The 27,557-nt window shown below is 46.2% G+C and overlaps 1 protein-coding gene across 2 annotated transcripts in view; it reads left to right on the plus strand.

Moving 5' to 3' along the window:
* The window catches only part of HELZ (helicase with zinc finger), a 1,742,088-nt gene that overhangs the window by 194,978 nt on the left and 1,519,553 nt on the right, over positions 1 to 27,557 (plus strand). For both annotated transcript variants that reach the window (XM_086930935.1, XM_086930936.1), the window contains exon 4: positions 9,662 to 9,698. In XM_086930935.1, the coding sequence (XP_086787061.1) occupies positions 9,662 to 9,698 (37 nt within the window). The remainder of the gene's footprint in view (positions 1 to 9,661; positions 9,699 to 27,557) is intronic.

A 27,557-nucleotide genomic window follows, 5' to 3' on the forward strand; every position in this document is an offset into this window, starting at 1 on the left:
GCCCCCGAACCCCACCACCGGGGGACAGCACTGTTGTCCAGGGGGATGAATGCGGAGGGGAGGGGGGAGGAAGGGCCAACGCACCCCACAGCACCCCACTGGCTCCCACCGCTCACTGCAGCAGTTGGTAGTCGCCGTTCCCGCCAGGCAGCCACACCCAGCACAGCCAGTCCACAGGGGGGCCACTCAGACAATGCCCCACACCATGGGCTCCAGCAAGCAAAGGCATCACAGGCCTATCCTTCTCTCCAGTCCGCTCGAAAAAGTGCACTGCGCCTCAGAATGGCGGCTGCTGCCACCAGGCCGCCTCGGAGTGAGGCCCCCTTCCGTCCTTCACGGGCGCCGTCACGCCCAATCCACGGCCTCCGATGCAACGCCGACCCCACTCCAGCCAGGATCTCAGGCGCGCTCAGCCCAGTGTGTAGAGGAGCTAGCCGCTTCCCGCCTTTGTCCGCCTCACCGCCCCTCACTCTCCGCCAAGCTGGTGCCTCTCGCCGGGCATTGCGAAAATCGAGGCTTCTAGCTCCGGAAGTCACTCAGGCCTCTCCCCTCCTCCATGGCTCTGCACGTCACTCTGAGCCCGTGATATCGCCGCCGCCGCCGCCACCACCGGACAGTTCCCCCTGAGCGGGCGACCCCGCAGGAGCAAGCAGCGCCCTCAAAGATGCTCAGGGCAAGGATATTACAGCAGGATATGCGGCGGCTGGTCGGAGCTCGCGCTCTACACGACCGCCATCGTTGCCAGCTAGGCCACGCCCCATCTCCTGTAGTAATCTTAAGCTCAACCAGGTTTGTACGTCCTGGTATTCCGGATACCACATCAGAGGAGGAGTCACAGAGGTCCTGTAACTGGCGTTTTTGTTTCTCTGTTGGCTGTTTCCCAAACTGAACAGATTCTCTCTGTATAGGGTGTTCAGGGGCTAGTGGAATCTGTTGGGGTTTCTCAAGGGAACCTGTTGTATCTGAACCCCTTTACAAAGAGACACTGTTAGAGGTCCTTCCCAGGCTTTCAGTAGGTTAATATGATAAGCCTGTCCTGTATGTTTTTTTTTGTGGGTAACCGAAATAAGATATGCAACAGGGGTGATTCTCTCTAAAACCCTTTAGGGGCCTTGCCATGTGGTTAGGAGTTTCTTGTCTGTACTGGGTAGGTGGATCAACACATCTTCTCCCACTTTAAATTCCCTTAACTTGGCTTTCTGATAATATGATCGCTTTTGTTGGGCTTGTTCCGTATTGCTATGAACCTCTTCCCGTAGTGTGGCTAGGGTGTCTTTTAGGGTTGTGCTGTACTATAACAAGGGTTTACTCTCCTCTTCCTCCTCAACCCATTGGTCGGCTGCCATGTCGAGCAGTGTGCAGGGTTTCCTTACAAACAGCAGTGCGAATAGTGAGAACCCTGTGGACTTCTGTTCATGGGTACGAATGGCAAACAGTACCAGAGGTAACTGGCGGTCCCAGTCTCTTCCTGCCTTGTCTATGTTCGTTTTAAGCATTGTTTTAATAGTTCTGTTGTATATCTCGACTAGGCAGTCTTTCTGGGGGTGGTACACTGCCGTACGTATTGGTTTGATCCCTAGAAGGTCGCATGTCTGTTTCAATAGTCTGGAGACAAACTGGGTGCCCTGATCAGTTAGCAATTCATGGGGGAAACCTACTGGGGGGAAAAGAAAGACACCATGGCTTGTGCTACTGCTAAGGTGTTGGTACTGGTTAAGGGTATTGCCTCTGCATATTGTGTAGCATAGTCTACCAACACTAGTATATACTGATGTCCACGACCCGAGGTGATCAATGGGACCACGAGATCCATACCGACTCTTTTGAATGGAACGTCTTTAATAGGGAGTGGTTGTAAAGGGGCCTTAGGAAGAGCTGGTGTGTTGACCAGCTGACATCGAACACAGGAAGCACAAAACAGAGCCACTTCCTGGTATACTCCCGGCCAATAGAACCGATACAATAATTACTTCAGGGTGTGTTCTTTACCTTAATGACCACCCCCTGTTTGGCTATGCGCTAGCTCTTACGCCTGACCCCTAAATGCCTTCGGGACTAATAACTGTTCTTGAGTTCTATTGTTCTCACGGGTAATTCTATACAACAGGCCTTTCTTTTTACAGAAGAAGGGGCCTACCTTCTTAGGTTGATCCTCCTGTGCTTGGTTCATCCCTCTGGAGAAACAAGGACTTGGGTGGGTTGGATAATACAGGTTTGATTATACAAGGCCTGCTCATTCCTTTTCCTCTCTCCTGGATTTCAGGGGTCTGGGAAAGGAAAGATTCCACTTATTTCCTCTCTGTCAAATGGGGCATTTTCCAACCAACCCACCATAAGAGTGGGTGATGATAGGTAATCATGGGACCTACGGAGATCGGTATTTATTTGATTTAATGAGTTTTATATATAGACTCGTAGGTATCGGAGCGCTTTACATTAGGTTACACAATGTTACTGAAAATGATAACCATCACACATCACACATTACATAAAAATAAGCAACACATTGAGAGAGGAAAGAAAGGTGAGGAAAATAGAGCAGAAGGGGGAAGTGTGAAGGGGGAGGATGATGGAAAAGACGGCAGGAGAGACAAAAGGAAGTCTGCCCAAACACCGACTGGGTAGGTGACGTCCAAGGAGGGAATCCACAGCCCGTCTCCCCAATAGCTAAACAAGGTAGCTCCATCGGGCATTAGTCAAATAGCTAGGTCTCAACTGACTGGGGAAAGTTCACAGACGAAAGTTCCACTCGATAAAGAGGTTGGAACTATGAGCAAGGACGGGTGAAGGCAAAGGTCAATAGCTGGAAAGAGGAGACGCGGAGAGGGGTAGGGGGTAGGGTGAAGGGGGAGGAGGCAGATAAGTTCAAGAGAGATGCAGGAGAGTTTGCTCAAAGACCGGCTGGGTAGGTGATGGTCAGGGAGGGAATCCATAGCCCATCTCCCCTTTAGCTCGCGAGGTAGCTCCACCCGGCATCAGTCAAAATGGCTAGGTTTCAGCTGTCGAGGGAAAATTCTCAGAGTAAATGTCCTGGTGGGTGAGCAGGAACAGAGTCGGGTGAGGGCTGATCAAGATCAGGACGATGACCAGTGATTTTAGACCAGGTGAGCTAGAGCAGCGAGGAGGGTCCCACTGAGGCGGCCATCTTGTGGTCAGGCAAGAAGTTTGAATTCATTCGGTCCCCATTATTCTCTATAATCCAGAAGAAAAGTGGGCGTAAGCTAATCAGTGGATCGGCAAGGGGACAAAGCCAGGGTCCGCATGTCTTCAGAGGAGGCACATGCTGTCGAATATCCGCCTGTGGAAGAGACAGCCGCCATTAGCAGGTCAGACGGGGTGCCTCCGGTGTCTTTCTCGCTTATTCATAGAGCTAATCAGGGTCATTCCCAAAAGGTCAGAGCAGTAGTTGCTGTTTCAGTTCAATTTTGCAGCCTTTACGCTATAGAAGGAAACTGGGGGGAGGGAGGGTCTCCCTTCGGTGTAGCTATGACCCCCCCCCATTACCCAACAGGACTGTTTCGGGGAGAGCGGGCACCACATGAACTTTCCTTAATAATGGTCTTGATCAATATTTATTAAAACGTCGGCCATAGGATACATTTTCCTTTCCCCGTGTACACAAGTAACCTGTATAAATTCTCCCTCTAGGAGCAAGCTATCGGGTACTAGTTCCTTACTGACAACCGTATGATGACATCCGGTATCCAGAAATGCTAGGACTGCTTTACCGTTAAGGTATATATATTTTTATATCTCTCAGGGGGCTCTCCTGCAACTAATACCCGCTCACGGGTGTACCCTATACAATGGGGTTGGGCCCTGAATTCTGTGGATCAGTGGTAGGCACAGGCCTGGTCGACGGCCGTAGTGAATGTTAAATTGGGATGCTGCTTGATCCATGTCGTGGTGTTGAGAGGGAGAGCTTCCAAGTACTGTTCCAAGTAGACCTTCTCGGTGAGTTCGTCTACAGATGATGATGAGGAGGATTGTAGCCAACGGTTTCCTAGGTCTTGTATCCGATAGTTTAGGGCTCGGGGATTGTCTCCTGTAGTCCATTTCTCCTTCCGGAAGCGGGCCTGGTAATATTCTTGGTCACAACGCAAGCGTTATAAAATTGCCTTTTTTATGTCCTGAGAGGCAGTTATACCTGCAGGATTGGCTGCTTGGTAGGCGGCCTGCAGTTCACTCGACAATCAGGGCGCTATGTACTGTCACCATTTCTGTTGGACATGCAGCTTTTGTCGTGACCCGTTCAAAGTTTATAAAGAAATAATCGGGGATCATCACCCGCTTGGAACTTCTGAGGCACGCTCCCAGGTACGTTGGGGTGAACCAGAGTGCTTGCAATGGCGTCTGTTAGCCGCAGGATAGCCGTGTCCTGCACCTGCTGGTTGGTAGTTGGTAGTCAATAGGGATGCTTGTTCCTTGAGGGCTGAATGTAGGGCTTTGCGTTCCTTTTGAGCCATCTTCGTCTGTTGCTCGAATATTAATTGTAGGTGATGTTGTTTTTCTGCCAACTGGGTGACCATAGACTCCATCGTTGGGGGTTGTGTCATATCTGGCTAGACACCTGTATCCCACTTCTGATACCACTTGTTATAGGGTGTCTGGTTTGGGTGTCCTAAGACCCCCTGTCTTCCTTAATAACACAGAACTCAAGAATGCAACACAGGGCTTTTTATTATTCAGTAGTAAGTTAGTAAGTTCCAATACTTCTTGGACCAGAAACAAAGTAGAAATAGAGCGGGTTTTGGTAGTGGAGAGATTGCGGTTGTTGGTCATGGTATTAAGTGGCGAAAAAGGGTTGTCACTGTTGTCCCTTGCTTCTTGCTAATGCTGCTTCAGGGCAGTCTAGCACAGTAAGGACAGAGGAACCGGCAAAGAAAACAGAGAATATAGGTTCAGGACACAATTCTCTTGGCCATCAAAAGAAAAGAAAAAAAAGGGGAGGACTTTGTGCGCATCCTTCACCAGTGCCCTGTTTGGTGTTGTGCTTTAGTGATGGAACAACTTGGTGACTTTATGACGGTACGGGCTGAAACCCTGCCCACCAACCCTTTAAAGAAGATAAGGGATTGAAGTGCAGTTTCCTGGACCCACGACCCTGGAGGGCTTTGGGGTGGGGAGTCGCAGCCTCTTCTTACCTCAGGGGATCACTGTACTCGCTCGCGTTGCTCCCTGAGGGGTCTCCAGCGTTGTCCTTGTTCTCTTCGCGGGAAAAGGCACGGTCGTCCTCCGCTTTGTTCGATTTCTCCCGAAGTGGATTGGTCTCCTGGTTACTCCTGAGCTCCTCTGTCTGTACTCCTGCACGTTCTGCTGCTTGCGGCGGCTTCCTAAACCTCTCCGCCTCCTCCTCCTCAGTTCTGGTCGCAGGTGTTCGTCTTCCGGACTCCGACGGAGGGTCCAGGCCGCTAACCTTACTTCCTGGATCGTGAGAGACAGCCGCCATGTTGGAATTCTCTGGTCCGTTCGTTGAGACAGCCTCCACTTGATCACACTCCTTTTTGTAGCAGCCTTACTACCATCTTACCATTTTAAAACAACAACAACAATAAACGATTCCGGTCTCTGGTGGTATGTTCTATAAAAATATATATCTAGTCTATTCTGTAGTGCCCAGATTAAGTGGCTTTCACCAAGCAATTTGTGGGTAACTGCAGGCATATGTGGTGGTGTTAACAATAAGTAAATGTCTAGACCAGTGGGGAGTGTTCTGAGAGAATTCTACTCTTACAGTCTAAACAGGTGCAATTCAAATAAAACTTGCAACTGATTAAAAAAAATACCCCAGTCTTTTATACGATCTTTGTGGTTCTGAATAGGAGGAGTAGACTAACTCAATCAAATGTACCATGCATCAACCCTTTGTAGCTGATTTCCTGTTTAAGTCAACTATGGAATAAGTCTACGTTGGGACCCCAGTTTTGGGAGTTATCTAATCTGCTCTACAGGCATCATGAGTTAATAGTTCCCACCCATGCAATCATGGTCCCCAAGTGAGAGAGTATCAAATTGCGGACCTTTTGGAAACAAATTACCTCCTCCACTGTTGGTGCATGAAAATATCTCTCTGCCCTTTAATTCCCAGCATACCATAACATACCACCCTTAAGGATTATTTTGTGTTGGATATCCCAAACGGTAGCCAATACACAATATATATCCCGAAGTCTAATTATGAAGAGCAAAAAATGCCAAAAGCAAACCAAGACTTCTCAGAAATGCAACAAATTTGTATGGATTTCCATCACTCACCATTCCAGGTGACATGCTTCATCATCTGGGTCTCCTTTAACAGAGCTACCACTCCACCCTAATGATGGAGGAGCCCAAGGATGTTTTCAAAGTTTGTAAATACAGATGTGAGCAGGTGTTATTTGTTGAGTGTATGGGAGGATAGTGCAGTGCAAAGGTGTAAAGTGAGTTCTAAAATTGAAGAGTAATCAGACTCCTATTTTATTTATGTCTGATACGAACAATAATTAAAAACAGTGCAAATGGACAGTTTTAATAAATAGCCATCCATAAGTAAATATTGGTCAACATTTTCAGCACTAAGCGGTAAGAAGGATACCAAGTGCTTTCATCAGGACCTTGTAGATGTTAAATGCTACTGCAAACAGTGAAAAATTGAACAATATAAAGGATACACTGTGAAACAATCTTCTCACAGTCTGGATTCCTTAAACCTCTTGGATGAGGGACCTCCCCGACGGCTTAGATGACCGCCTGAGGTACCGACTGGAAGAGCGGTGCCTCCATTGTCCTGAGCTTGTTGCCAGGTGGGGTGAGGCCTCTCCTCCATATTCTTGAGATTTTCAAAGAGGTTTAATATTTACTTATGGATGGCAATTTATTAAAACTGTCCTTTTGCACCTTTTTTAATTATTGTTCGTATCAGACATGAATAAAATAGGAGTCCGATTACGTTTCAATTTTAGAACTCACTTTACACCTTTGCACTGCACTATCCTCCCATACACTCAACAAATAACACCTCCTCACATCTGTATTTACAAACTTTGAAAACAATTTTGGGCTCCTCCATCATTAGGGTGGAGTGGTAACCCTGTTAAAGGAGACCCAGATGATGAAGCATGTCACCTGGAATGGTGAGTGATGGGAATCCATACAAATTTGCTGTATTTCTGAGAAGTCTTGGTTTGCTTTTGGCATTTTTTGCTCTTCATAATTAGACTTCGGGATATATATCGTGTATTGGCTATTGTTTTGTGGGGCTGCATATCCCGTTGAGTCTTTAAATCTTGGCCTCCGACCCTAATTAAAATATAGTGTGTTCTATCCCAAACGGTACCCTGCCACTATTAATCCATATGTAGACCCCTCTCCCTATTACGAACAATAAGTAGCAGGGTAACATTGACTCCTCCTTTGTTGTGTTCTAGTGGTTTGATGTGGGTCTCCTGTAAGAGAGAAAGACCCTTCAAGAAATGTCTTAGACCCTCTGATTGAACATGGTCAGAACCCTGTGTGCAGTAAAAGTTTGATCCAAGAAGAAATTGTACACCCTTCTTTACTTTGATGTGTATATTTGGTTATCGCTGCTCATAGCAAATGACTGTCAAATGTGTATTAATTTACTATGCAGTTGGTCACAGCTTTCCTGGAGGAGCTTGTGAAAGTTTTTTCCCCATTCAGACAACCATCCTACTTGAAAGTTACTTATAAAGATGTTTTCCTGTGTAGGTGGATGGCCCCTCTCAAGCAAAGGATGCCTTATAAAGGCAGTTATCCTTGTCGCTAAAATCTTCTCTAAAACAGTGAACGAGATTCAGCTCTCCGATACCACTGTTCCACCACTATCAAGTGTAACTACCAACTTGCCATTCCTTCCTCCAAGATTATATTACATTTTCATATCAGTCAGACCGTGTTATTGCCATCTTTCTTTAGGACTTCGGTGGCAAGAAGGTCTATGAATATCTTATATTGCACGTTATAAAAGCCCTGCAATATATATATATTTTTTAAATGTGTGCATATTAGAACAATATTGGATGAACAGTTGGTGTTTCCTCATGGGTTCGGTTTATTCCAAGCTTGGCTAGTATAATAGTTGTCTATATTTCAAAGTGTTGTCATAAGGCCAAAAGCAAGCCCAGGGATCATTTCTCGTGAGGCAAAGCAGCAACATCTGCTGTCACTTGAAAGGTCTCAAACCATCGCTGCTTTAAATGACTCCAGAATTGAAGCCTTGGTAGGCCAGGCTCATACCGTCTTTGTGACTGGTATACTGGTGTTGATGAATATCTAGACAAATGCGCTGATGAAGAAATATTTCTGTTATCTTAGTTGTCATTCCTGGGTATTTTCTTTTAGTTTATAAACTCGCCCTCCTGTTAAACATTTATTATAATTTAAAGTGGGCTATGCGGATCAATAATTGCATTATCTCATCAGAATGGACTGTGTGACTCAAACTCCTGTGCAGTTTGGGACAGTGGAGCTTCTGGAATATTTCACAAAGCAGTGCCAAAATCCCCTTTTTTCATGTGCTGTGCTTGATGGAACCAAGTTTGTAGTTTTTGTCAATCCAAAAGGTTTTTTTTCTGCAACAAAATCATCTTTGTTTACATTTTATTGGGATTGTTGATAGCTGATTTTTCCGTGCCCGCTTCCTCTGCAAGAGACTAAGGTCCCCCCTTTCTCAGCATTGCATTGTTATAAAGGCAGAGTGTTGCTGTGTCCAGAGTTTTCAACGTCATGATAGCATTTGCAATAAAAACCTTCATGTTGATCCTCCAGCACAAATTTCCTTTGTCCGCAGCTTTTGCACTTAATGGGCAGTTTTTCTGTTAGATGTTCAGAAATCTTCCAAAGGGGCTGATGGGCTCTCCTGAGAGAGCTTCTTTTGCCTAAAGGGTAGGTTATCTAGCCACAGACTTGGACAATAAACTCCGAAAGCTTTCTTTGAGCACTTAAAATCTTCACCTTAGCTTTGGTTGTAGAATCATCTATCTGAGGATTCCATAGCCCAAAATTATACCTAAGACAAATTTGCAGTGAGTAAAAGCTTACACAAAGGATTCCCTTTCAGATTGAGGTAAAAACATTACATAACCCCATTTTAGTGTTTCTGCATGAAGTGTGGTTGATTAGCTGGAGTACAAACAGTACTAAAGAGCAGTGGCTGGGCTGAATGATGGAGCTTTGAGGGTGTGCAGCTAAGATTCATGTCACTAAATCCCTAGGAAAAAATAATAGGCATCCTCTGCCTGCTAGTAGGCAACATTTAGGAAAGCATAGACATCTTAGAAAAACAAAAATGATGCAGACTTCTTTAAAACTGCTGAAAAAATGAAATGTAGAGAGAACTGAATAACGTCCTCATTTACGGAATTGTTATTGTGGTATATACATTTTTTCATAACTGATTCATAATACTAGAGTCCAAATCATTAAACAATGAAGAGCATATGCATTTCTCTTTCTGTGTATATATCACCTAGTTACAGTAATATCATCAGGAGCTGCACACGTTCCTTTGTTCACTTGTAGGAAGGCAACTGTGGTGCCTCTTGCACAGATATTTGCTATTCTAGTCCAGTACTGTAATCTTCTTACTTGCACTATCCAAACTTGTTGATGAAAACAGTTTTGAAGCAACTTTAACCATTATTTTATATGTTTTTTGTTTCAGAGGAACTATGATCAAGCTGATGAAGACACGAGGCATGGTATGTTACATTGTTAAGACTTAAGTATTTTTATTTTGCATATGAACAAATGCATACAAGTGACAAAACCACAATTTCAGTCACATGGAAGATAGCCAATGTTAACAGACTCATCTTCCCTTGATTGCCCTGTTGGAATTAGTTTATGGTCATTATATTCTGTGGGGTCAGTCTTTGCCCTAGAGTCCGCTAGCATGGGTGACAAGCGGTGCACTAGTCTAGTGTGGGTCTGTAGGTTCGATTATGGTATCCTCCTCGGCTCATGGCGCCATGGTCTCCCAGAGGTCTAGTCCATAGTATCATCTCCATGGCCCCCCAACTCGATTCTATCACATTTTTTAGGGCACCCCCTGCTCAGGTATGTAGTATGCTTGGCAGCGCAACCCCTCTAATGGTGGAATCACACTGCCAGACGTAGAGGCATACTACTGGGCCGCCCATCTTATCTCCATTAATGAATGGAAGCACTGAGCAAGAGACCACCCCACATACCGATTAGAAAGAGATCTGATGTCGCCACACACATACAAGGTAGTGTAGGTATGTGTGTGGCGACATCAGATCTCTTTCTAATCGGTATGTGGGGTGGTCTCTTGCTCAGTGCTTCCATTCATTATATAGGTCATTCCCCTGGTCCATACCTGCACCGTGGGCTCCCCCTCCCAAAACGCCTGGTCATGTTGCGTTTCGCCAGGGCCATAACCAGGGAGGCAAAGAGCAGTTGTTCTAGGCACATCTACCTCGCTCGGGATCCCCAGGAGAACGAATCCAGGGTCGAGCGGTAATGTCTCCCTCATATCTCTCCTAGTGTTCCAACTATGGCTACCCAGTAGGCTTGTATGGTGGGACATAACCATATTGTATGATACAAAGTATCTTTGGTGTCTTTACATGCGAGGCAGTTTTGTGTCTTTGACCTGCCCATCTTGTGGAGCTTCTCCCTGTCGTAGTACACTCTATGTAGAATCTTGTATTGTACAATGTGTAGCCTTGCTTTAATGGCGATCTCTCTGGGATGCATTAGAGCCACCTCCCGGGCTGTCTTCCAAAGGCCCTATGTCTTTCTCCCACATATTCCTTAGCCCATGTAAGTTGTCTGGTTTGTTGTTTGTTTTATATGTAAGGGAGACTGCCTTCTCTACAAGTTCTTCTTGCAGCAGTCTGTCCACTCAAGTGGTGCATACTCTGGTATATCTGTGCACAAGATGTCCTGTGTCTGTCATGCGAGGCGCAGGTGTGCGTACTTGATGAACTGGGATTTAGGTAGTCCATATTCCTCATTGATTTTAGGCAATGTTTTGAATGTCCCTCTTTCCAGGACATCTCCAATTGTAGAGATGCCCAGGAGATCCCATACCTCAAATCCTTTAAATTTCCGCAACTCTCTGAACCTTCCCCCACTCCCAGAGCAGCATAGCCTTTGTGACCATGTTTGTCCACTCAGTGGCCTTTGTGGCTATCTCCTGTGCCTCTGTGTTGATTCTTGTTGCTGGCAGTAATTGGGAAGTACCCTTCCTGCCATAAAGGTAGTGTAGGTATGTGTGTGGCGACATCAGATCTCTTTCTAATCGGTATGTGGGGTGGTCTCTTGCTCAGTGCTTCCATTCATTAATGGAGATAAGATGGGCGGCCCAGTAGTATGCCTCTACGTCTGGCAGTGTGATTCCACCATTAGAGGGGTTGCGCTGTAGCGTCTTCAGCGCTATTTTGTGGTGTCCTCCCTGCCATAAGAGGGATCTGATGTGTCTTCTCTAACTCAGTGAGGACTTATCGGGGAGGGGGTGGTACATGTTCTGGAGTGTGTAGAGCAATTGCAGGAGAGTAATTATTAGCTGCTCTTATGAGTAAAGAGAGGGGGAGCTCCCTCCGTTTCTCTCGTGTCATGTTTGAATTTCTGCAGGACCTTTCCCAGGTTACGGTGTCTGCATCGCTCTCTGTGTAGGGTGATGAAAATTCCCAGGTACTGGAAGCATTTCTCTGCCACTCTAAGGTCTCCAGGCAGCTGCAATTTATCCAGGGTTGTGCCTGGGCTATAAAGCGTGGACTTGTTCCAATTAATACTATATCCGGAGTGTCGTCCATACTCCTGTATGATGTCGAACAGGACTGGGAGAGTAGTATTAGGATTAGCGATATATAGCAGCACGTAATCAGCATAGAGGGAAATCATTTCTGCCTCCTCTTTGTTAGATGAAAACCATACATTTCTGGGTGTTGTCGAATGTTTCAAACAAGGGACTCAAGAGTGAGTGCGAAGAGGAGGGGTGACAGAGGACATCCTTGTCTCGTCCTGCGTCTGGGTCTTTAAGTCTTCTCGTTTACTCGAACTGTTGCGGTTAGCATGTTATAAAGTAGTGCTATCCAGCTATGGAACTTGGGGTCTATGTCAAACCTGGCCAGTGTGCATTCTAACAACGGCTAGTGCACAGCGTCAAACGCTTTCTCCGCGTCCAACGATCGTAATATGTGTGGTTTATTGTAGCCTTTCACTGCCATCCCCCAGTTGTGGGCCGGATGGAGATTTAGACTCGTAGCGCACCGGGCCATGAAGCCAGATTGGTTGTCATGGATGAAAGATGAAATACATTTATGAAGACGTGTAGCTAGTATTGGCTAATATTTTCACTTCCGTATTTAGTAGGGAGATGGGACGATACGAGTCACAATTGTTGTGGGATGTGCCATCTTTATGTATTCCCATAATCGTTGCTGACCTTAGGTCTGGGGGTAGGATACCCTCTTTATGTGCATCTTTAAATAAGCGCAGCAAGTGGGAACCCTAGGAGGTCCATGCAGCTCTTATATAGGTCATCTGGTAGTCAGTTAGTCTTTCCCTGTCTGTTTCGCCACTGTCTCTTTTATTGCTTTCAGGGTTATGTCGGTTTCTAAATCAAGCAATTCATTTTCACCTAATGCCAGTGTCTGAATTCCAGCCATGTAGTTTTTGATTTCAATGGTCCTACTGAGGGTGGAGGGGTCCTTGTAAAAGTCTCAGGGGTAGCCGGTAATCACCCAACTATCTGATTATCTGTAGTGTAAATGCTATCCTGGCTCTCTGCAGTCTCCTGTATCGATCTATCTTGTTGTTCCTTTTTACTAAGCCAGGCCAGCAGTTTCCCAGCCCTGTCACCCACCTATTATAGGCGGTGTATCTGATAGAGACTACTAGCCGCAGATTCCTTAACGTAGAATTATCCCCAGGCGTGAGACTGGATCGGAAAAATGTTCTTTGCGACAGCAACTCTGCGTGCCGGGGCGGTACCACGTGACTCCGCCCTGTCGTGCGGGCGTGACGTCAGCGAGGTCACATAAGTCCCACCCCGACGTGCTGATGTCAGTTTCCTTCTTTTCCACGTGCAACGCGGATCTGGATCGGGTCCTTGACCTGTTTTCAGGTCTTCTTTTCACGTTTTTGCGTTGAACAGTGTGCGAATGCCTTCAGGCTTCAAGACGTGTACTTCTTGTACGCGTCAGATGTCGGCGATGGACCCTCACCCTATTTGTATGTGGTGTTTGGGCGAGCACCATGATTCTACAGACTGGGACGCTTGCCAGCATCTGAAACCAAAGTCCCGGCGGGAGCGTCGGATGAAACTACTTTAACCCGCTTGTCCAGATTGGTCTCATCCCCTACCTCGGAAGGGTTCAGAAATCGCGGAATCAGACTACGGCATTGTCCTTCGCCGAGGCCCCATGGGCGTTGCTCGTCCGCCGGTAAGTCTTACAGCTTGTCACCGAGGCCTGTTCCCTGTACTGCAAAGGGCGCGGTTTCCCCTCTGGACATGCGGTCTCGCTCGTCGCCACTCTACCCGCCATTTCCTGGCGTCTGGGGGACTAGGGCCCAAATGGAGGCCTACGCTACGGCTCTGCAGGCTTCCTTGGCCCCTCTTCCTGAGACGTCCGCGGATTCCTTGCCATATGCGGGGCCTTTCGCGTAGTCGTCGGTGGCTTCGGCGCCAACTAGTACAGCTTCAGGTGTTGAGGGTGTGGTGTCGTCAAGGTGCAGCCTTAAGGGGTTCCCGTCTTTGATCCACGGCGTCTCTGCATCACCCCAAATCCCAGAGGGGGGCTCCTGTGGTGTCGCAGGAGGTCTCCGGGAATCACGGTTCATCCTAGAGTCCCCCTTGGTCCTCTGTGCAGGTGGCTGCCTTACCGTAGGTCGAGCTGACTTTCCTCCGCCGCCCTGGCGGCGCCGCTGATGGTGGCTAGGGTCCGGGGTGCCTCTCGGGGTCCCTCTCGGCCCCCCTCTCGGCCCTCTACGCAGGTGGCTGCCTCGTCGGAGGTCAAGTCGGTGCCTTTTCGGCGCCGTTCTTTAGCTGCCCCAGCTCCGACCCTGCCCCATTTTCCTTGGACGCAAGTGGTGGTGAAGGTCGACTCGGCGTCCCCAGTGACCGCTCTGGCACCGTTCCACGTCGCATCGTGGCCTGTTGCGGACTCTATGGCGCCGTTCCGGCATCGGGTCATCGACTTGTCTCCAGAGGTCCCCTCCCCTCCAGAGGTTTGTCATCTACTGGTTTCCTCTTCTCCGGAGACGGGACGCCTCTTCGATGCTTTTACGCCGGTGTCTTCCAGGGAGGGCTCTTTGCAGTCTACGCTGCCACAACCCTCGGACCCTTTCTTCTGCAACTCACTGTTGGTTGCTCCGCAGGCTTTTCCACCTTCCAAGGAGGCCCCTCGGGCCCCCTCTCGTCCGTGGATCTTTTACTATTCAGGGGCTCGCCGTTTCTTCCTTCAGCTGGAGTCTGGGATGGACGGCTTAGTTTACAGCCGTCGCCCACGGAGCAATTGCTATCTCCCCCACGACGCCCCGCGGAGGCGAGTGTAGTCTTTCTGCGGGCCATTTCCACGGCCGCTGGCATTTTGAGAATCCGCACGATCCAGTCTACCTTTCTTTCCATCCTTCTACCCAGGACCCTCTCCTGCTGACTGCTTTTTCTTCCTTGCCTTCAGTGTTGTTTCCTCCGTCACGGGAGGCCAGGTGGTTGGATTTATGGGGGCGTAACATCTTTGCTTTCTCCAGTGCTGCTTTGCGAGCGCTCAATACACTTTGTGTGTTGGCTAGGGCTACCACCAGCCTGTGGGATTCTGTGGAGTCCCTTCTCTCTTCCATCTCCCATGAAGGTGTCCGCACTGATCTGGGGCACCATGTGTTGGATGGCCAGGAGTTGGCCGTGTTTATTCTCCATTCGGCCTTGGATGTTGCTGATGCTCGCGGCCGAGCTATGGCAAGTTCTGTGGCTCTCCGACGCCATGCTTGGTTGCGGGATGGTGTTTTTCCAGAGTATATTAGGGAGCATCTGGTTGACCTGCCTTTTGATGGTGTTCTTTTATTTAACACCCACGCGCACTCCGCCATTCAACGGCTCCTTTCGGGGCTCCGTCCTCCTCCCCCTCCGTAAGCTTGGCTTGTTGGTCTTCCGGTGCTTTATGGGAAGCGTTATTCCACCTTTTTTCTGGAGTCTAGTGTTTCGGTTGGCCCGTCTGTGTGGTTTGGCGTGCCTTTGGGGTCCTTAGGTTGGCCCCTCTGTACTGTTGGCTGCTGGTACAGCCCCTTTGGCATTTGTGTATTTTTTGGCTGATTGGTAAGCCATCTGTGGTACTACCCGCAGGTCCTTTATGTTCTTGTCCTCTGCTGTGGGATTTTTCCCTAAGAGGTGTTCCCATGTTTTCTTTGGTACGTGTCATACCCTAAGTGGGGTACTTGTAGCTATTTCTCCTCTTTCTCTTCTGGCTGGTCCCACTTCTTTTCGTGGGTCGGTTTGTGCCTGGAACGTTATTCCTTTGGGGGTTGTTCTGGATTTCCGTGGCCTTTGACTTTGTCTTGCGCTCGGCTTGTTCTGGGCGCACTGCTTTATGGTATTTGCCAGCTGCCGGCTGCACACGCCTGTTCTTTCTGGTCCACCACCATGGGCCTTGGCGTGTGCCCTTAAGCTACTGCCTCTTGTTCTGCTGGAGCTTTGCGCGACTTTCTTTCTTCTCACGCCTGCCCTTCTTTGCTGTGGAGCCGTTCCTACCTTGTCCTTTGCCCCGATGCTGATGCCTGTTCAGGTGTCTCCTGTGGCGGGCTCTGCCTCCGTTTCTAACTCTTCTCCTTGGAGTTTGGAGTTTCTTCCTTGGTACTCCTCTGGCGTTGTCCTTCCCACTGGGGTTTTCTGGCGGATGTCCAGTGTACCTTGGATAGGCTTGGGTTATCCTGGCCACCCTTCACCTTGGTGTTGCTTACTTCTGCTTGGTGGGGGCTGGGCCGCCCTTCTTGTCCCCATTAAACTTCCCTTGCTGGGGCCCTGTGTTTCTTCCTACTGGGGAGGTTCTCTCACAGGCTTTTCTCCCCTCTGGGTATGGCTGGGGTACTATTCTGCGTGAAGGAATCTGCGGCTAGTAGTCTCTATCAGATGTACAAGTTGCTTTTGGTAACAATGTATCTCAAAGAGACGATTCTAGGCGCAGATTCCTTCACAACCCGCCCTTCCTCCCCGTTCTGCGAGGTCCTTCAGCGTGGTTTTCTGCACTCGCCTCCCTCCAGGTGGCTTGTCTTCTACGAGTAGCGTCTTTACTTCCTCCCTGACGGGATGCCTCGTTCTGTTTAATTATTACAACCCTTCCTTGGTGGTGCAAGGTTGGTTGGTTCATGTGTACTTCTGCATCCCTACACCCTGTTCTTTCCAGTGTGGGGTCCTACTTTTACTCTTCTTCCCTGCTTCGGATTTCTGATTCTTGTGCAGTACTCTGAGTTGGGATATTTTGGTTATAGCTCAGCCTTTAGTTCCTCCCAGGGGATACGACCCACCTTGATGGTGTTGTCTGGGGGTAAATTGCTGTTACTCATCCGTTCCGGATTTGTTGCCCTTCACTGTTGTGGGTAGTGATTGCAGACTCTTTCATCTGCTATGATGTTTTTCACATGTTTTTTCTGTCTCCAGGGGAAGATGTTACCTTAGCTTTGCAAGGTTGCTCCTCAGAGTGGTGCTCTGCTCTGCTCTTTCACTGCTATGGCTTTCTGTGCCTTAGTGACTGGCACTTTTCCAACTGGTGCTGTTCCTCACCTTTCGTTACTCCCTTTCCTGTTTTATCTGCTTTTCGCACACTGTTCCCATACTCTCCACAGTTTTGTTTGTGATGGCTTTGCGTTGTGGCGTGGAAAAGTTCTCCGAAGAAAACTGACGTCAGCGTGCTGGGGTGAGGCTTATGTGACCTGGCTGACGTCACGCCCGCGGACGACGTCAGGGCGGAGTCAAGTGGTACTGCCCCCGGCACGCAGAGATGCTGTGGCAAAGAAAATATTCCACATCCAGTCTCACTCCTGGGGCTTATTCTAAATTAAGGAATCTGCAGCTAGAATCGTCTCTACCAGATACATCAGTACTGAAGGTAAGTAACTTGTACATTTTTGATAACTAGACATCCAGGGGAATCCAGGATGGGGTGACTTGTCTGGGTTTTGTTACCCAGAATCCCTTGCAAACCTCAAACTTTATAAAAACAAATACATTGTCCTCACAGTTCTGTGGTGGAAAGTTCTGGAATCGCTGTGGATCCACAAAATTCCACCCATCCCGCAATCCCAACAGTCTTCCGAGAATAATGGTTTCTCACTGGTGTGCGTTGGCCTAGTGCCTGCGACAGGAAACGGCCCAAAACACAACCTGGACACGCCACGTTTTCACAGTGAAAACGGACACTTTTTTTGCAAAGCGCCTTGCTGTAGCTTTTGAACCCTAGCTCTTCCGGCACCTAGGGAAACCTAGCAATCCTATAGATTATTGAAAACTACACACCCATGGGAATCCAGGATGGAGTGACTTGTGTGGCTCTCACCAGGTTCTCCTACTCAGAATCCCTTGCAAACCTCAAACTTTGTAAAAAAAAAAAAAAAAAAAAACATTTTCCTCACATTTTTGTGGTGGAAAGTTCTGGAATCTGCGTAGGTCCACAAAATGGTAAATCACTCGCGTGGGTGGATCAAGTACCCGCGACAGGCAAGGGCCCAAAACGTATTGAGGAGGACAGGTCATAGCACAGAATCCGCCTTGGTAGCAGCCTCTGATTGTATCCACATGCAGGTTGACCAAGGTGGATCCCCGTTGTTGATTCTGCTCGACCTCTCGGCGGCATATCCCCAGTTCGCATGCTTCGGAGACTGTGGGAAGCAGGAGTAACCGGGAGGGCCCTGCATTGTCTTCACTCATTTATGAATGGCAGAACCAATGTTGTCAGTTGTGGCGGTCTCTGAGCCAAGGCCTTTGGCCTTCCATGTGGGGTCCCTCTGGGCTGTTCGCTCAGCCCCACTCTTTTTAATCTTTGTGATCCCCCTGGCTACATGGGTACAATCATTCGGTTTTCAGGTCCTCTCATATGCTGATGATAGGCAAATCATAATTTCTATCTCTGATGATTTGCAGTTGGTTGCCCAAAAGTTCAATTATTGTATGTCCAGCATAATATGCTGGATGAAGGAGAACTCTCTTAAAATCAATATAGACAAAATCGACGTTCTGTTTTTTGGCCCTCAGACCCCCATTTGATCTGCTGCCTGGTGGCCCGCAGACTGCAGTCCCCTTCATGTTCTGGCTAAAAATCTGGGGGTCCTCTTTGATGAGGGCCTGTCTTTTGACGGCCAGGTGAACTGTACAGTTAGTACCTGCTTATACATCCTTAACATTTTGAAAAAGGTTTTGCCATATATCCCTTCGGAGCTACATCGGGCCACCATCATTGCACTAGTTACCTCCCGGTTAGACTACTGCAAAGCATTGTGCCTTCATATCAGCTCAGGTTGTCTGAACAAGTCCCAGGTTGTGCAAAATCCTACTGCAAGGCTGATTCTTAACATCCCGAAAAACCAGTCCGCCAGGGAAGGAATTCATGCCTTGCACTGGCTTCCTATCAGAAGCGCATCTCCTTCAAGGCTCTGAACCTGGTGTACAAAGCTATGCATAGGAAAGGCTCACCACAACTTAAAACCTTGTTCCAATGGTACACTCCAGGGAGAGCCTTGAGATCCTCCACTCCAAAACACGTGTTTCTCCCAGAATCCGCAGGTCCAAACGGGGTGTCCGCTCATTCTCTGCGGTGGCAGCTAAACTTTTGAACTCTTTGCTCCATTCTATTACCACGGCTGATTTGCGCCAGGTCTTAAGGAAACTTCTGAAGGCCTAACTCTCTGCCTCTTAGCTGGCTGTTGCTGGCATCTCTTCCACTCGGCCAGTGCATTGACACCTTTTGGTTTTAGTGCGCTATATAAATACTATCCTATCCAAATAAAATTAGCTATCACAAAATAACCTGGTTTTGCAAGGGGGTTCACATGGGTTTTTGCCCCGGGCTCGGCGGCCATGTTGGGAATCTACCAAACCCACACTTTTCTGAAAACTAGACACCCGGGAGAGTCCAGCGAGGTATTGCTTGCGTGGGTCCCCCCAATATTTTCCTACCCAGAATCCCATGCAAACCTCCAATTTAGCTGAACAAAATCTAATTTCTTTTAAACAAATTTTATTGCCAATTTGCACAGAAGTCGCTGGGCTCTGTACCCCAGTAGCCACTGCAGTATCAATTTTACACGCACAAAATAGCAATTGACATTTTTGTGAACAACCAAACAACCAAATTACTTTACATAAGATGTCCAGTAGGATTGAACCCCTTCCCGCCCCAACTTCCCCACAAAATTTAATTTTTCTCAAATTTCTGTGGGGGAAAGTTCTGGAATCTGCGTGGATCCACAAATTTCCTACCACCCAGCGTTCCCCCCCCCGGAGCTCCCTACAAAAATGGTACCTCACTCGCGTGGGTGGGTTAAGTACCCGCGACAGACAAGGGCTCATAACATATTGAGGAGACCTCAAAATTACCCATCACAAAACAATCTGGGTTTGCAACGGGGGTAGGGGGTCATCTGGGTTTCTGGCCCGGGCTCGGCGGCAGTCTTGGGGAAACATACCAAACCCACACTTTTCTGAAAACTAGACAACTGGGGGAGTCCAGTGGGGTATGGCTTGCGTCGATCGCCCAACGTTTTCCTACCCAGAATTCCCTGCAAACCTCAAATTTAGCTGAAAGAACCACATTTCCCACATATTGTAGGTGGAATCAACGTGCCAGCACAAATGTCCTACCCCAAAGCGTTCCTCTCAAGTTCCCGAGTAAAATTATACCGAACTTGTGTGGGTGACAAATGCAGAATTGGCTAAAAATGTATTTCTTTTTAAAATGTAGCGCTTCGAATTCTCGGCGCTATACCCTTAATCTCTGTTTTTGGCTCTTAACAGTCACAGGCCCTTGCCCCACCCACACAAGTGAAATCTACAATGTCCAAGCTAGGGGGCCACAGTGTACCGAGCGGAACTTTGGGGTCACTGCCCTAGTAAATCTTTGACAGTGACGGAAAACAACTTCCTAATGCAACTTGTGGGTCTCCCCCAAAGCACCCCACTAACTCCATTAAGGTTAGACCTGGGTGTCGTCCCGATAGCTGATCTGATTTCTCTCCGCCCACTCCAGTACTGGCGACGGCTTTGGAGCATGCCAGAGCTGGAAAATATTAAAGAAGAGCTAAAATCAGTCATGTTAATCAGGGGAGCAGGGAAAATCCCTTGGCTGATTTTTATCCGGGATTGATCTACGGACGGAACCCGAAAAGGCCTGCCTAGCTACTTACAAACAATCCTTACCTTTGGCCTGGACCGGATATAGAATGGAGTGCCTAATCCAGTCTACAGACTCCTCCTGGCTAACCTCTAGGTTCCTGGATGTTAAACAGTGCTACAGCTTGGAGCCTGGTCTTGACATTATTAAGCCCTTAGCAGCTAAGAAACTATTTCTCCAATTTAGGCATGGGACGCTTCCGCTCTATGTGTTTACAAACAGGTGGGCGGAGGAAAAAAAGTTGTTATGCCTCGGCTGCAAAATTGTAGAAGAAACGGAGGTCCATGTGATGTTTTTCTGTCCCGTATATAGGATGGCTGGGGCCAAATGGATCCTCCAACTTTGTAGAAATCTGGGTATAAGAAGCCATAACGTGGCCTATAGGATTTTTAAATATGATACCTGCCCAGTTTTTGTTGTCACAATCGCCAAGTTTTTATTCGCAATGTGGTGTAAACGTAGGCATCTTGTGTTAGGCTGAGTGGAGAACTGTGACTCTCCTTAACTTTGACAAGTTCAATCTTTCGGATTTACAACGTCCTTTGTATCTTTCGATTCTTCTCAGGTCTCTTAGTGTCATTTTTTTTTTTTTTAACATAGTGTATCTTAAAAGAAACTGTTGATTAAAATGCTGCTAATGATGCCCGAAAATGTAATCCTAATGTATGCTTCTATGCCCCATCTTTGCCCGGGTGTTTGTTGCTGTTCCATTGTTATGGAGTGGGGATAGTACTTGATAATTGAAATTTTAAAATTTTCTAGTGTTCTTCCCATGCTCTTATTAATTCTTTTTAACTTTGTAAACTTTGTAAATTCCTTATCGGTTACTTTTGTGATGAAGTTGGTATATTAATATTACATTGTATTATGTACTTTTATGGTTGTAAACTGCCGAAATAAAGTGTGACTGACTGATATATATATATATATATATATATATATATATATATATATATATATATATATATATATATATATATATATATATATATATATATATATATATATATATATATATATATATATATATATACACGCGCAGCGTAATCCCTCTCAAAGAAAAGGCGGAGGCCACATCGGGGACAAACCGGAGTCTCTTTATTTCACAAAATGCCACAGAGGGCGAATGCATTTCGGCGTCATTGCCTTCGTCAGCGCCGTGTGGAATAGCGGGCGGGGAAAAGTTCACGCCTTTAAATGTCCCGCTCTGATGGATAGGCTGTCTCTGTTCCTCCCCCGAAGGGCTGCACCTGATGTAGATTGCCTCATCGGTGCAACAACTACAGGACCCAGAATGCACCAAATTGTTTCGGGATCCCCAGGTGTTGATTTTTACAGGAATTGCCAGCAAACCGGACGGCGTGCAACACTTTCCCTTGTCCCATAGATTGCGAGTTCAAGAGTATCCTTGAGTCCCCAACCGCATAAACCGCTCAGCCCAAGATTCTTCTCCGCGGGGGCATGTGGCGAAGCAGCTAGCCCAGAGCGAGGCACAGTGACCTCTGCACCGCTTCTTTTGGTCTCGGGCGTCGTGGTGGACCAAACCTTGCCAATATCTATACATAAAGTGTGACTGACTGATATATATATATATATATATATATATATGTATGTATATATATATATATATATATATATATATATATATATATATATATATATATATTCCAACCGGAAAGTTCGTGCGACGCCTTTCGCACCAAACCCAGTGCGCAGACACAGGTGAATGAATCCAGGGCCAGACTTACTAAGGATTTTCTTCGTCCTTTATTGCATATAAAGTGCAGAGGTGCAACACACTGCCAAACAGACGCGTTTCGGGCGTGAACGCCCTTGCTCACTGTCAGCGGGTAAGCGGTACACAAATCATTTAAATACATTGGTTTAATTACAATAGCGCGCCAAAAAATCCTCAACAGTTTCAAAGAGCCCAAAAGAGGACTGTGGTAAGAACCCATGGTCACTATAAGGTGTTATTGGTTCGGCCATTTTGAAATGGAGCAAAGTTGACAACACTTATGGCATTGCTTGGTTAATACAATGATTGAACATATAAGCAATTATATTGGCATAATTAAATTACTTTTTACGACAAGCGCAAGGAATTCTCTGATATAAAGTGCAAGTGCATAGCTGCTGATATTGTGCAAATATTGCATGTGCAAATACGCAAAATTATTCACTGTGCAAATACGCAACATATTAACTGTACAAATACATTAATTAGCCAATAGTAGCATTTCATATATATACACAATTTAAAATCAATTCCTTACATTCATTAGCTTATGCCTTTGTTTATCCTTGTTATATTGCTCTAACCAAAACATTGGAAAAATATGTGAAGATTTCATAGCGTGTCATGGCCTCTTTTAGTTTAAAAATTCATGTTGTCTATTGCTGAGTTCTATTTAGAGGGTTCCTACATTTATAATAGAGGATCAATATTTAGGCACGTTTAATAAATACCAAGTTGACATAAATGTATTATTCTACCGCTAGCAAAAATACAAATAATAATGTATGAAGGTGAGGGAGTGCTGAGATGTCCTACTTTAGTAAACAGGATGACATCATGGGGTGATGGGAACAAAATTCATTAACTAAACCGTTTCAGTGATTAAAATATGCGTACGCATAAAATTTCATCAATGCCCACTTGTAAACATAGGATGGCAAATGTCATTAATTACATGATTGAAGCCAATAGTCCCTGTCACAGACCATCGACTGCAATGTGAAATATTCATGACAAGAAATAACCCGCTCTGCGCGGTGCCATTGGTGTGTGGGGAACGGAACAAAGCCACTATCATTCAGCAACAAGATGTTATATATTGAACAAAAAATGTGTCATCGGTCATAGTTAACATAATGCCCCCAAGATTGAATCTAAGTGACATAACGATCTAGATTTACCGATCAAGATTTACAGAAAGGTGCTCAGATCTTCTCCCATGTTCAAACCTCCCGGGATCTTGGTATTGAGGCGAACTATATAAAGGGACTCCATCTGTCTTAATTGTTTTTCATAGTCCCCACCTTTCTTGCTAGTTCTAACCGCATCTATTACAAAATAGCTCAGATGGGATAGATTTCGATTATGAAATTGATCGAAGTGGCGAGCTACTGGATAATTTTTGTCACAGTTCACTATTGCTCTCAGGTGCTGTAGAATACGTTGGTGCACTGGCAGTTTTGTGCTACCAACGTACCTCAAATTGCACGAGCACGTGAGAACATATACTGCTAACTCAGTTTTGCAGGTGTAATGGGCTCTTATATTGATCGGTTTATCATCAAATGGCGTTGTGTATGATTTTGTGTTGGTGCCAAATTTGCACGCTCTACACGATATACATCGGAAGAAACCTTTCCGAGGTGATAACCAATCTGCCTTGTTAGCTGTTTCAGGAGAACTGGACACTAAAGCATTTCTCATGCTATATGCTCGCCTATAAGTCACTTCTGGTTTGTTGTGCATGATCTCTTTCAAAATGGGGTCTGTGAGTATGACTGACCACTGTTTCCTGACTAATTTGGAAATTTGACTGGCCTGTCGACTAAAGCCAGTGATCAATCTTAAAGCATTGCAGTTCCCGTCTTGGTTTTCGACTGGGGATATGGCATTGGAGGGGGCCTGTAGGAGTTTCGTTCTGTCAAGTTTGTTAGCATTATTCATTGCTATTCTAAGGGCACTGGATTTGTAACCCCTGACTTCCAACCTTTTCTTAGCTTCCAATTGATGGAAGTCCCTTTGTTCTGATGAACTACACGTCCTGTGTATTCTAAGGAACTCCCCGTAGGGGATAGATCTAATAGTGTGCCCCGGATGAAAGCTTTGGGCGTGCAAAATGGTATTCCCTGCTGTGCTCTTTCTATACAGGCTTGTTGTTATAATATCGTTGACTACACTCACTTGAACATCAAGGAAGCTAATGTCAGTCTTACTGATGTCTGCACTGAAAATAAGGTTGGAATCATTGACATTAATAGCATTGACAAAACTTTCTGCTTCTTCCTTGCTCCCTCTCCAGATGATGAAAATATCATCAATGTATCTCATATACTTGACAATATTTTCATGCCAAATAGTCGAATATTGGGTCCTGAGGACATGCTCCTCCCACCAACCCACGTGGAGCCCCGCGTAGGTCGGAGAGAAGCATGCCCCCATAGCCACGCCTCGTAACTGTTTGAACAATTTATCATCAAAAAGAAAAACATTATTGTTGAGGCATAGTTCAACCATGGTTAACAACATTGCATTGTGTTTGTGTAATTCTACTGGTCTTTTGCCAAGGAAATAACTCAAAGCCTTCAAACCGTCTTGATGGGATATACTGGTGTAGAGGCTGGCAATGTCCATAGTAATCAATAGAAAATCTGCAGACCATTTACATTGTTCCAAATTTCTCAAAAAGTCTGTGCTGTCTTTGATGTACGCTGGTAGGGTGGTCACAAAGTCTTGCAAATAATGATCAATGTACTTCGAGGTGTTTTCAAACAAGCTTTGAATGGCTGATACTATCGGTCTACCAGGTACTGGTCTTACTCCCTTGTGGACCTTCGGGATGAAATATAGATTCGGTATAATAGGATGTTCCTTATACAGATATTTCATTTCTTCCTTGGTAAGAAGACCATCCCGTTTCCAACCATTCAATTGTTTCCAATAAGCTGTTTGGATGTTTTTGACTGCTCTCGAATCACAAAGTTCATAACAAGCTGTATCATTGAGGTGGCGGTATGCTTCTTCCATATATTCAGTTCTGCTCCAAAGTACCACATTGCCACCTTTATCAGATTGATTTATTATGATGGTATTGTCCGATTGTAATTTTTTAATCAGATCATTGTACGCTTTGGTTTTAGCATTGGTGTTATTCTTTTGTCTGCTGACTTGTGTATGCAATTTCTTTAAACCATCGGTTAATAAATCCGCATAGGTGTCTATGGCATCCTTGGGCATAGATGGAATGAACGTTGATGGAGGTTTGAAGCCACTAGGTTCGCTTTGGCCTATTTAAATGTTTTCCTCACAGGCCACTTCCTGAGTGCAGGGGGTAGATGTCAATTCGTTGCGTAACCCATGCAAAGATTTCAAAAGGGGGACATCTCTAGCTTGTAGCCCACTTCTTTCCGGATTGAGTGTGGTTGGGCCTGTTTTTTTAGGTTGAGTTGGACCCCCTTTAATAGCATAGTATTTTCGCAATTTTAGTTTTCTGATAAATTTGAAAACATCTACTCGCGTGTTCCCATAGTTAAAATTGCTCTCAGGGCAATATGATAAACCTAAAGCCAACAGTTGTTTTTCAGCTTGATCTAGTTGCACATTGGTCAGATTCACAATGGTTTTTTCAATCTCTTACTTGTTCACCGCGTTCTTCTTCCTTTGTGGCCTCCCTTTGTTTTTTGGCGCATTTGCGACGTTCCCTGCGTCTTGTGTTTCTGCGACGTTTGTTTTCGCGTTTCTCGAGCGTAGAGTACCCTTTCTTTGGATCCTCACGAATTCCATCTCCTCGTCCAGAGTGAGTTGCCCCAAATCCCCTTCCTCTGAACCTTGGGCTCCTCCATCCGATTCTTCACTGCTTGGAACAAGGCTCTCTGTTGAAATTGAGGCGGTGAGAACACCTGTTCCCGATTCACTTGATTGAACTAGAGGAGGTGCTGGCGCAGGTTTAGGCAGTTTTTGTCCTGTGGCTCTTTGTTTGCGCAAATGGTCATATTTTTTCGCAAACGTATAAATTTGCCCTAATTTGTAGTCCTGTTCATCTCGGGCAAATTTGTACACTTTCCTTTGTTTAATGGTGCTTTCGTGCTTGCTTAAACGATCTTTGATGTCTTTACGCGTTTGTTCGATCAGGGCAATGTTCTTCGAAAACATATTTTTGGCCAATTCTTCGTTGATCCCCGTTATTTCCAATAGGTCTTTGTCCCTATCAATTTTAGCATATTTCACTAACAAACATAAAAGCCTCATGGATGCCTCCAGGTTACTCTCTGCCCAATCCTTCAACAGTAACGGATTCGGATTTTCAAAACTGGGCACCAGCATGATTCTCAGGCCCCGGGGGACCCGATTCACTTCTCGATATTTTTCTAGTGAGCGGATCTCCCACCATTTCGTGAGTTCGCTTCTCATATGTTTCTCTAATTCACGCAAAAGTTTTTTTACATCGCTGTCTTTAGCCACCGTGGCGTTCTTACTCATATTTCCACTCTGTTTAACTGTGGGCAAATTCTGAAACAGCTGCTCAAACGCCTCCTCCCGTTCCCGCTCCTCTGACATGGTTGCTTCTCACTAGGTATGCACGTAAGATATATAGCAAAAGAGAGAGACTGCACTTGCCACGTGCGTCTCCTTACCGCTGGCTGCACGGACACTTCCTCGACCTGCCTCCGGGTTTCACTTCCGCAAATCAACGGTGAATCTGGGCTTCCGTACCAGACGGCTCCGACTTCCGACGGCTCCCTCGGCACACAAAAAAGCCCGGTCACTGGATTAAACGATTCTGTGAAATACTCCACGATGCAGGGGGCTGGTATATTTTGCTTCCCAGCAACGAATTCCTTGATGGTCCGTCTTTACCAGCCTACTTCGTTCAAAGAAGGGTCTGCGTATACAGGAGCCGACCACGTCCTGTGCAATATAAATTCCAACCGGAAAGTTTGTGCGACGCCTTTCGCACCAAACCCAGTGCGCAGACACAGGTGAATGAATCCACAGCCAGACTTACTAAGGATTTTCTTCGTCCTTTATTGCATATAAAGTGCAGAGGTGCAACACACTGCCAAACAGACGCGTTTCGGGCGTGAACGCCCTTGCTCACTGTCAGCGGGTAAGCGGTACACAAATCATTTAAATACATTGGTTTAATTACAATAGCGCGCCAAAAAATCCTCAACAGTTTCAAAGAGCCCAAAAGAGGACTGTGGTAAGAACCCATGGTCACTATAAGGTGTTATTGGTTCGGCCATTTTGAAATGGAGCAAAGTTGACAACACTTATGGCATTGCTTGGTTAATACAATGATTGAACATATAAGCAATTATATTGGCATAATTAAATTACTTTTTACGACAAGCGCAAGGAATTCTCTGATATAAAGTGCAAGTGCATAGCTGCTGATATTGTGCAAATATTGCATGTGCAAATACGCAAAATTATTCACTGTGCAAATACGCAACATATTAACTATTAACCCAGAGCGA

Source organism: Lissotriton vulgaris, chromosome 7 (assembly GCF_964263255.1).
Source record: "Lissotriton vulgaris chromosome 7, aLisVul1.2, whole genome shotgun sequence".
Lineage (NCBI taxonomy): Eukaryota > Metazoa > Chordata > Amphibia > Caudata > Salamandridae > Lissotriton > Lissotriton vulgaris.